This window comes from Olea europaea, unplaced genomic scaffold (genome assembly GCF_002742605.1).
Source record: "Olea europaea var. sylvestris unplaced genomic scaffold, O_europaea_v1 scaffold2435, whole genome shotgun sequence".
In the NCBI taxonomy this organism is placed as follows: domain Eukaryota; kingdom Viridiplantae; phylum Streptophyta; class Magnoliopsida; order Lamiales; family Oleaceae; genus Olea; species Olea europaea.
Genome location: NW_019242538.1, coordinates 54,320 through 65,621, shown reverse-complemented (window position 1 = coordinate 65,621; position 11,302 = coordinate 54,320). Strand labels below are relative to the sequence as shown.

Genomic DNA, 11,302 nt, shown 5'->3' with positions numbered 1-11,302 from the left:
GATAACCGGCCTGCGGAATGCATCTTTTTCACTAGTTTGCATGAATACTTTTTCCAAGGAGGTTTGAGTGGGTGGTATTCTCGAAATTTATACGGCTGTGCCTTGTGACGTTCTCTTTCTCTCCTGTCCTTCTTTCTTTCGTGCTGAGGATTGTTATTCAGCTTTTTCTCTTTTGTCGTATTGCTAAGGTCGAGATCGCACCTGGCTTCCTCTTGATCAGAGGTTGCTTCTTCAGCACTTATGTATTTTTCAGCTTGGTTCAAGAACTCGTGATAGGTTCTTGGGCCGTCCTCGTGTATCGACTACCAGAATCTCGTTCTGGGCCTTAGCCCAGCCAGTACTGCCATGAGTTCGGCATCATCGAATATTTTTTCTACTTCCATGGATTGTTTGTTGAACCTGCTCGGGTAGTGGTTCACTCTTTCCTTGTTTGATACTTACTAACCGCTCCTTGGGAGTGGTTCTGGCTTTGGAACCCATGAACTGGGCTAAAAATGCTGTGGCCAGGTCGTTCCAATTTTTACTGACCTCTGGTGCAGTCTCCTGAACCACCTCTGAGCTTTGTCTCCCAGAGTTAGGGGAAATGCCCGGCACATGATGGCGTCGCTTGCCCCCTGCAGCTCCATCCACGAGGTGTACTTGTCAAGGTGGCTCAGGGGATCTCCATCTCCCTCGTACGCGGCCATCTGGGGAACCTTCAATTTTTTAGGCAATGGTTCCATGAGGACATCCTCAGTAAATGGGGAATGTCTCTTAGTGAGATAGTCTTTAGTGCCACCTTTATTTTTAGCCTCCAGCACAGCAATGTGCCTTTTCAGCGCTCTCAGCTCGGGTTCTGTCTGTTCCAAAGGAAGTTTAAGGTCGAAACCAACCTGTCCTCGCTTAGGGGTTAGCGAGTGTGGTGAACCTTCAATTTTTTAGGCAATGGTTCCATGAGGACATCCTCAGTAAATGGGGAATGTCTCTTAGTGAGATAGTCTTTAGTGCCACCTTTATTTTTAGCCTCCAGCACAGCAATGTGCCTTTTCAGCGCTCTCAGCTCGGGTTCTGTCTGTTCCAAAGGAAGTTTAAGGTCGAAACCAACCTGTCCTCGCTTAGGGGTTAGCGAGTGTGGTCCCCAACCTGTCGAATACGCTGCCGGTCCTCCTTGTCGGAGGATCCTTACTTCTGACTTCGTCAGTTTGGCTTCTTGAGGATTCTCCTCTTGAAAAGTGGAGAGTCCTCCTGGTGGATGACGTCTTGCCCTTGTCATTGCAGGGGATTCTACCTCAGTATGTGGTGGGGACAAGTGGGCTTGGCTCCGTTCCAATCATCCCACTGCATTTGTTAGTTTTTCTAGGGCTTCCCTCATAGCAATCATCTGTGGGTCTTGTCGTCGTGGAGAACTTAGTAGAGTATTGGTTTCATGAGGGTGGGTGTGAGATGGATTTCTAGAACTGGAGCTATGATTCATGGTTCTCGGGTTTTGTGGGGAGAGTGGGGTTATTTTTCACAATTGGGGCCCTTCCTCTAGTGCCAAACTGTTGACGTAAAAATTTGCAAAGCTAATTTTGAGCCAACTTTAGGAAAAAGGTTGATTTATTGCTAAATCGAATCATGAAATATACATAGAAGACGTGATCGGATTATGATTTTGTGTGTGTCTCCTTTCTTTCTTTCTTCCTTTCTTTACAAAACTTCTACTCCATTATTTATACATGGCTTTAGCTGAAATTACATCAAATCAGTCAAATAAGCTACAATACCGAGCTCGGAACTCAAGTCGTCGAATTCTCTGGTGATTGGTCGACGAGGCCAGTGGACAGGTGTCAATGTTTTCTCCAGGCAATGATGACCTGTAAGGGGCTTGAGATTCCGGGCTTTGGATTTGTGGTTTTGGGCGGTGGTGACGTCGCTCCTGACAAGTGTATTGATTTGAGATGTTGATGTGGTAATTATGATATTTTCAGAGGTTACGACGGGTCTAATCCGAGCTGCGGAAAATTTGAACTCACATATGATTGAAATGGGCCCCTCGAACAAATCTCATGAGATAGGAGTTCGGTGGTCAACAAAGTTCTTTACATTTCTGCTTAGAGAATATTATTACGCGTTATGTCCATATCACAATTCTTCCTATTATAGACAAAAAATTTTATCAGATTATTTAATAATTCAATTAGTCCACCACAATGCACTAAAATAAAAAATTAAAAATATTGAGAAGAAATGCGTAGTTTTAACCCTCATCTTAAATTGGTTATATTTAATAACGCAATTTGCTGATTGTCAATTTGATTGGAAAAAATCTCTCAGCATTAAAGTAAAGAATTAAGAAGCCAAAATAATGTACAAATGCATCATTATCCTCCCAAAAGATAATTTGAATAAGAAGTTCGAAAAATAGTTTATTTAGATGCATTTACTGACCAAAACGATCAACAATATCACAACACTAGTTTTAAAGGCTCCAATACGAATTGATATCTTAGGAGAATAATTTATTAGTATTATATATGATATATTTATGACACATCCGAAGTGTGATGAAATTCGTTTTTAATACAAAAATCTTCAAATGATAATGGAGCAATTAGCAAAAATGGTCCCATTGAGGAGGTATATACTCTGGATGAGTGTTTAAACATAACAAATTTTAAAACCCTAAAAAAAGTTCAGGTACCAGATATGTTGAAAACAAAGATATCTCAGTAAGTTATGTCATTATAAAGAAATAAACAGAATCCAAAATAAAAAATTATCGACAACACTTTTGTACATGATATACAACATTATATAGTAAGAAATCGAAATAAATGCATCGAAATATATTGATAAAAAAATGATTGACCAAATAAATGGACACAATACATGAAGTCTGAACACTTAAAGGTGTATACTTATGCGAAATGAAAAATGGAAAAAAGTAAAATCATAATATGAAATATACTACTCTTTATTAATAAATTTAGTGAAGACTTGTATAAATAGATAAATTATCATGGGGTGGATGTAGTCACAAGTCTACATTTTATTAGTTTAACAATGCATGAAATTTGATATGCATATAATAAAGTTAATTATAGCCAACTTATATAGCATGGTTTTTTATGTTACCTTGAAAGATTTAATATACTTGAAGAATAATTCAATTGATATTATCATGAGGACGAGCACATATGCGTTGTACTCTTTTTTCTTGACCAAGGTTTTGTTCCATTGCATTTTTATAGCAAAGTTTTTAACTAGATAACTTTTGTAGCGTATTTAAAATATTATTGTACCATTTTTTCTTCATTAAAATTTTTTCCACAGGATTTTTCCTAATAAGTTTCTAACGAGGCATATTTTTTATATAATGAATGTCCATAACATACAAGATATTTACCCTAATAATAACTCTTATATGTACAAGACTATTGAAAAGAAACAACAAGAGCTATTTTTCAAGTCATCATGTTACTACAGTCATCAAGTTTTGTTTCACTGAATTTTCTTGAAAACATTGATATAAAAGACATCAACGTTGAAGACATTGACATACAAGGCAAGGATCGTTTGATACAAAAATTGAAATCAGTGGTTGTACTCTTTTTCTTCAATCAAGTTTTGTTCTGTTGGATTTTCTTGACAAAATTTTAACTAGGCAGCATTTTACAACTCCAAATTATTTGTACTCTTTTTCATATGTTGGAATTTTTGTCCATCAAATTTTTTGCCAAACAATATTTCAATGAGATAACTATTGTGAAAATTGTCGTTCAAGATGAAGTTTTGTAAATATAGTAATAGTTATGAATGACTTTTATACACTTATAGTTCTAGTCAATATAACTGTTGTATCTTTTGTAATTCTAATTCTTCTCTATAAATATGAGTATTTAATTTTTAATAAAATATATAAGTCTATTTACTTTTATTCCCTTTATCTTTCTAATGAATAATAGGTACTGTGTTGTTTGCAATATTCCATTTGATTTTAGGCTTATCTCTAAAGGACCCTCCCCATCATTTCTGGTGGAAAATATGTTTAATTAAAGCTATACATTGCCTATCAATCTTCGAATATGAATCGTGATTGCCACTACTTTCTCTGTTTATCGAGTCCTGGGAGTTTTGGTCTCCTCCAAGTTTCATAGTCTCACGATTCTTCTAATTGAACTCAAACACTGCTATATAATCCATTCCTCACTGCAAAAATCTCCATTGCCTTCATCTTTCCTTTCATTTCTCAGATTCTCATTAATTTGTTAAAGTAAAAAGAAGGAATTTGTAGCCAAAAAACTGAGATCATGCTGAAAAGCCATAAGCACAAGTTTAAGCCTGAAAATCCATGGTTTCTGGCCATGGCTATGGTGGTATTGATCAGCAGCGCGTTGCTTATTGCTTCATTTTTAAGAGGAAATGCTTCTTCTATAGTATTTTGTAATGGTGGTCCACGGCGGCCGGCCAACGCCGCGAACGGGACGGAGCTCCAGCTTGAGGCCATTCTCCATTACGCGACTTCGAAAGTGATCCCACAGCAAACAATTGATGAGATCAGACTCTCTTACGACGTTCTCAGATCTCTTTCTCCCTGCAATTTCCTCGTGTTCGGACTGGGTCACGATTCCCTCATGTGGGCTTCTTTCAACCCTCGCGGAACCACCTTATTCCTCGAGGAGGATCCTAAGTGGGTCCAGACCGTACTAAAAAACGCCCCTGGCCTCCACGCCAACACTGTCAACTACCGCACCAAGCTCTCCCACGCCAACGACCTCCTCTCGCACTACCGCAATGAACGGGACTGTTCGCCGACAAAATCTTTCATCCGCGGTAATAGCAGATGCAAATTAGCACTGAATGTGCTACAGGACGAGGTGTACGATAAGGAGTGGGACATTATAATGATTGACGCGCCGCGTGGGTATTTCCCAGAAGCGCCGGGGAGGATGGCAGCTATCTACTCCGCCGCCGTGATGGCAAGGAATAGGAAAAGTCCCGGCGTTACCCACGTGTACTTGCATGACGTGGAGCGCAAGGTGGAGAAGGTTTACGCAAAAACCTTCTTGTGTAAGAAGAATCTGGTGAAGGCTGTGGGGAGGCTATGGCATTTCGAGATTCCACCAACTACTACCATGAACAGTACATTTTGCTAGAATGCGCCCCCAGTGCTCATGTTATCATGTGGGGATTATTACTTCCTTTCCGACAGTCCCCACTTTCCCGTGATTACAGATTACTCGAAATTCATTAGTAAGTCGGCGTTTCGTTTACATTAAAGTAAAGTTTTTAGTATATTTTAATAAAAATTAATAAAAATGTTTGAATAAAAAGTATAAAAATTAGAGTCTAATGAAGGATGTAGTTAAAAATAACTTTGAAAAAAAATGGAGACAAAAAAATTTAGGGGGTATTTGAGGGCAATTTTTACGTAAAAATGCATTTTAGAATGGTAATTTGATGGGAAGTGTGTGATTGAAAAATAAGAATTTTTTTTTATTTATATGTAATAGTATTTTAATAAAAAATGTGTGGTTGAAAAGAAGACAGAAAAAAGTACATTTTGAAAAAAATGAGCACCAAACGGGAACTTAATAACAATCTTGCTATCTGTACAGGCCACACACATTATACGGGGTGGGATAATTTTTTTCTTTAAAATAATCATCCACTCTCCTCACCCAGCATGTGAGGAGACCTGTATATCCGGCATTATTCTTTTAATATAGAATAGAGTATTCGATATTGCCTTTTCTTTGACGAATCCCGATGAGTTGTTATATTTAAAAATGAATCTTGCAATAATTTTGTACTAAACTTTCACCCACACGACATGGGCTATTTTCGATTAATTTGAGTGTGTGTGGGTTTTCTTTTTTTCCTTTTCCTCCTGTAGGTGAGCAGTTTACTACTTCGCACAAATCCTTGCTTAGCGGGAAAGGGATTATTTGGGGGACTCTTCAACAATAAACAGTCGCATTCTCAAACAAATTTGAGTGTTGTTAATTTATTGGTAACTAGTGTTACTTTCACATTCCAGCTCATTTCTTACAATTCATTGTCGTATTGTTGTCATTTACCTTGGAATGTGATTTCTCAACTGTTCCTGATTATATTTCACATCAAAGGGGCTTCTGGACGTAACTTACCATCTTAGTTTCACATGTTAATTATTTGAATGGTTATTGAACTTTGTCTAGTGTTATTATTTCATAATTGAATTTAAAAATATATCTCAATGATTACTGAATCATGTACTATGTTACTTATTCATCACTCAAGTGGGAAATCCGTTAGGTACATCCATTACTAAATTATGCACTGTGTTGCATCGTATAACACTCCATCATTCAAGTCGACACCGATTGTTGAATTTAATTTGAGTGATGAATAGATAACACAGTGCATAGTTCAGTGATCATTGAGATACATTTTTAAGTTTAGTTATGAAGTAGTAATACTTTACAAAGTTCGGTGACCACTGAGATGTATTTATAAGTTCAGTTATTAAGTAGTAATACTTTACAAAGTTCAGTGACCATTCAAATAATTAACCCTAGTTTTATAGCGGTCAACAAGAGAAAATGAAAAGTAATTTTTCAAATGTTTATCCTCTTCTGCATATTTTGCTAATATAACATTTGCTGTATGCTTGATGTTACAGCTATAACTAGAGCAGAATTGGATCGAAGAGTATAATGGATAAAAAATTTAGCTTTTATCTATTTATTTTTAATGGTACTTAGAGCATAACTGTAACAGATGGCAACTAGGCTTAGCATCAGATTGCTGTGTCTCTAATTTCCAGAAAAATTACATGAACTGAGAAGAAGAAAATCTTTCTCATTCAACACTTTGATATAGAACAGTGCACATTAAATAATTACGCGGATGGTGGTGCAGTATCGAATGAGTTCTTCCTTACTAAGAGGCAAGTGATCTTCTCGGGTTGAGAATGCATATTATCAACGGTGCACAAGACAAAATCAGGCCGATGAAGTGCAAGTGTGAGACGGTTTTTCCCAACATCCAAACCCGTTGCATCAAGAAGAACGTGCCAAGAATTTCTATGTGCCTCTGATATCCAATGCATGGAGGAACGAGATTCATTCACGCAAGCAGGGTAAGCAAAAAGCCCTTTTGGACTATATTTGCATTTTCTTCTGAAGTACTGGCTAAGCTGTGATCCTTTGATCCTTAAATCCAACCATGTTTCTGGTGCTGCAATAACCTTTGAATCCTTATTCCGTACCAATTCCCTTACACAATCACGCTCTTCTTCAAGAATTGTCAAGTAATAGTTTCCTCTGAAAAAGGGATAGGATTCCCCAATCATCATCATGGCTTCCTTACTAGTATGGGTAAAAAGCACCAAATAATCCTCTTCTGTCAATCCACAATTCTGCAAGGCTCGATTTCGCACCTGTATTTCTGGGATGGAAATAAAATTCCCCTGGGAAGACCCCTTCTTAGCCAGGATATCAAGTAATTTGGAGGGCTCCAATTGAATTTTGCCCATATCTGAAGGAGAAGATGACTCCCTAACAGAATTCATCGGGGATTTTCGTCTGTCATCAGCCATGGATTCTGATGATTCATCATTGACAGAGAGACTATATAAATCGGTCTTGTCTCCTTCTTCAACAAGGCCATTGCAGTATTCTGGATACTTTGCAAAAACATACTGCTGCACATATTGCCTTTCGCTAGGTGTAATGGGGCCTGACCATCTCAGATCAAGACCATTAAGTGTTGATATGGCTTCTGCTACCAAGTGAGCAGGAATCACAGTATGTGCTTTCTGTTATTTAAGAAAATAATCCAATCAGAAACATAACTCTCATTCTAGTTACTAAATAAACACAATTAAAAGCATGTAATCAAATAAATGAAAGTGTCTAGGGGGAAGAGAGACATTCTTTTTATTTTTTTTAAATGACTCAAGTATCCAAACTTCGCCGATTAAACTTGAGTGGCGGCGGCCTCCCCCCTGGTTTGCCACCTTTATAAATCGGATGCGATCATAGTTTATACACATTTCGACTGAATATTCGAGGAGCTATTCCCTCCCTGTAGACCCCCCTATATGAAAAGACTCATTCTTAGATGAGCTTAGGAAGGGAAGGTTGCTTCTTTTTGAAAATATGTCTTTTGAAAAAAAATTGGTGATTTGTATGTAGATAAAATATTAGTTAACATAACTATTTTAAACATAAACATATAAGTAATATAATTTAACAATAATACAAATATAATAGGAGGGTTAGAAAAAGCAAGTCTTAGGAAGTCACGTCAATGATGCTATCTTAAAGTCGTGTTGTTTCCTCTTCGTACGAATACTTTCGATACTATACGACTCCAAGATAAAATTCATGTGGCTTATAGCCGGTTCTCCCTATATAAGCACGACCATAGGGAGATAAAGAACAAGACTCATCGAATTCCCCATTATAGAAATATAATATAAAATATAGATGTAGTATTTTTGAATTCAAATATCTCGAGTTGTGTCCAAATTATATAACCTCCTCCCTTTTATATTGTACATGTTAAACACCCACACTAATGAGAATAAATTCAATTAAAGTGTGAGTTAAAATATATAATTATGACTTTTAATTTTCTATTAAATCTGAAAATCAAAATAAATGAAAATCTGAAAATTAAAATCAGTTTTAAGTTTTGAAAATTTAAAACTTAAGTTACAACATGCCCCTCTTATCAAGGATTTGACGCCGGAGCCTAAAGGCAACCGAGTAGAGAAAGAGTCGTTCTCAGGTTGAGCTTCTTTTACGGGAATATGCCCCGATATGATCCCGAACGCCTAAAGGCAGCTCGAGATAGAAAGACTCCTTCTCTCGTTGAGCTTTTGCTGGGGCTTTTGAGTTCGAGAATCGGCCTTTAGCAAAAAGAAAAAGAAAAATGATACTATTAGTGATTGAACTTGCCTTGATCACCATACTGGTTGGTCTGCTGTTATGGTTTGGCGAGTTTGGCATAGAACTTGCCTGTTCTTCATTGATTTGTTCCATGATGCCTTTGCACGGTGTCTGAAACTGGAAGTGGAAGACCAACTAATCCACTTCCTATCAAGAACAAAAAGAAGCGATCAAGTAAGTTGTATAAGCATTTTTTTTGCTGGCTGAACACTCGCATTTATATATACTATAAAGGCCGACATGTATGACGTCAAAGACCCACAACATAGAATCATCAAACATTGATTTAGGAGTAATAATTTAACTATGATTTTGGGTCTAACTTTGTGTATAAATCTATTAGATCGAAAACGACATGGTCGTTAATAATTTGATTGTATTCAGACTGACATTGCCCGGAGCTATACTAAACCCACGCTAATTTCTTTCGTGGGACGGGAGAGGATGTTGCCAATCCGGTTCGGATCGACCTTGTATCTTAGCAATCTAAACGTTACGGAATGTCTAAAGGGTTCAAGTTGACTTGTCATATTTAACACCTCTACCTTAGTTTTTAATCAAATTAGTACTAAAATTTAACTTTAAAAGTGGAGAATTCTATTAAAATATTCAGACAAAATGTCACACCTTTTAATAAAATCCTATTTGATTCTCGTATTTATCAAAATTCATTTTTCTTTCTCTTCCTTTTAATCATACATTCTTCATTAAAATAATATTATACGTAAATAAAAAAAAAATCTCATTTTTCATCTACACATTCTCTATCAATTTACTATTTTAAAATTCATTTTTTCATAAAAATGGATGTCAAACACCCTCCTAATCAAATTCTCAATAACCCGTTTAATGGTATTTCCTTTGTCACTCTTAAGAATGGGGGCTCCATTTCCTTTTACACATTTGAAAATAGTAGTAAGGGTCCATTTGATAGCGAAAATGTTATATTCGAGAAATTTGTTTTCCACTTTGACTGTTTGATACGAAAGTGGAATTGAAATTCGAATTCCAAGGTACCAACACTTAGAATGTGTTTGATTACACTTATTTCTCATGAAAAATATCAATTTTCCATACAAATTCTTACTTTGGGTGTTTGATTGTTATTTTTTTCCATAGAAAATATTTTTCAACTTTTGAAAATATGCCTAATTTTCCTTTTTTTTAAGAAAAATATTTTCTTTGGAGGGAAGTAGTTTTTGTTTTCCTCAAAGTAAGGAAAATATTTTCTTTTTTAGGTGATATTTTTCATACCAATTAAATACACTCTTAAAACATGTTTTTGGCTAATTCTATGGAAATCGAATTCTTATGATTTTGGTGATTTTTTTTCTTTTTCAACTTACATAAAATTAGTTTGTCTCTTCCATATTTGCAATCAAATAGACCCTAAATTCAATTCCACACAAACAATATCTACTTGTAGAATAGTATAAAAATTATAATAATGTTATTTGCAGTCGTCGTACATGGCATACATGTGGCGATTAGTAATTTGATGTATAAGATAATTAAAAATTAACACATTAATGTATCAAATCACTAACCGTCACATGTATCCCACGTAAGACGACTGTGATAGTGGTCGACTAAAAATAGTATTATTCTATAAATTATTCAAGCTTGGGCCCACAAAAAATCAATTTTTTACTTTTCTTTTGTAGAAAATCGATTTCGGACTACGGCTAAGGAAAAATGAATTATTTTAGCACTAAAGTGTTGCCCGTTAACAACCTCCTACAATAATTGACCTAGATTTTCAATCAAGTTGCTTATTGTTTAAACAATTCCTGAAAAAGAACTGTGGAAAAATTGCAAATTTTTTATTAATTATTTTAATAATTTTGTTTATGATATTGATTTGAAATTCATGGGTAGAATTTTTGTGCCTTGAACTTTGAATAGATAGTGACCCTTGACTCAATTGAGGACGTTGGCAAGCACGGTTGGGCTGCCCCCACCCTTTAACCTAATTTTTGCGACGACAGAAGGGAATCTTTATGGGCTGAGAAAAAGACTAAAATTTGTGAGGTTATTTACTAACGATGCTTAATTATATAATTAACCAATTAATATATTAAGTGTTAGTTAAAGAAATTAATGATTGGACCACAAGTTAATCGTATTTTATCATGAAAAAGAAGCATCTTTCCACTTTGAAACTAATGTGCAAGAAACCATTTGGTCATTAGAATATAATACGGAATCATAATGCCAACATGCTATTTTGTAATTTAACTTTAATTTCGCATTTTATTAATTAAAATTTCAGTTTTTCGATGGAGATTAAAATAATTTGTACACGCACAGACACAAACAAAAAAAAAAAAAAAAAAAGTTGTCGCACCCTTTTGCAAACTACATTTTATTAATTGACTCCTTGTGTTAACGAGGAAGAAATC

General features: G+C 35.7%; 2 protein-coding genes across 2 annotated transcripts; one reads left to right on the top strand and one right to left on the bottom strand.

The window, feature by feature from the left end:
* The first annotated feature begins 3,940 nt into the window (after positions 1-3,940).
* LOC111382096 (probable methyltransferase At1g27930) lies at positions 3,941-6,200 on the top strand. Its single transcript, XM_023005967.1, has 2 exons — positions 3,941-5,214; positions 5,858-6,200. Exon 1 carries the CDS (start codon positions 4,272-4,274, stop codon positions 5,115-5,117), a length of 846 nt encoding a protein of 281 aa, XP_022861735.1. The 5' UTR covers positions 3,941-4,271; the 3' UTR covers positions 5,118-5,214; positions 5,858-6,200.
* Positions 6,201-6,784: 584 nt separating this feature from the next.
* LOC111382095 lies at positions 6,785-9,087 on the bottom strand. The gene is made up of 2 exons (XM_023005965.1): positions 8,910-9,087; positions 6,785-7,762 (listed from the first exon to the last, which is right to left on the bottom strand). The coding sequence occupies exons 1-2, from the start codon at positions 8,991-8,993 to the stop codon at positions 6,845-6,847; spliced, it is 1,002 nt and encodes a 333-aa protein (XP_022861733.1). The 5' UTR covers positions 8,994-9,087; the 3' UTR covers positions 6,785-6,844.
* Between the last annotated feature and the right edge of the window lie 2,215 nt (positions 9,088-11,302).

Coding starts and splice junctions, on each gene's coding strand:
- LOC111382096 (XM_023005967.1), top strand. CDS start 4,272: ATGCTGAAAAGCCATAAGCACAAGTTTAAGCCTGAAAATCCATGGTTT.
- LOC111382095 (XM_023005965.1), bottom strand. CDS start 8,993: ATGGAACAAATCAATGAAGAACAGGCAAGTTCTATGCCAAACTCGCCA. Junction 7,763..8,909: donor CAACCAGTATGGTGATCAAG/GCAAGTTCAATC, acceptor CTTAAATAACAG/AAAGCACATACTGTGATTCC.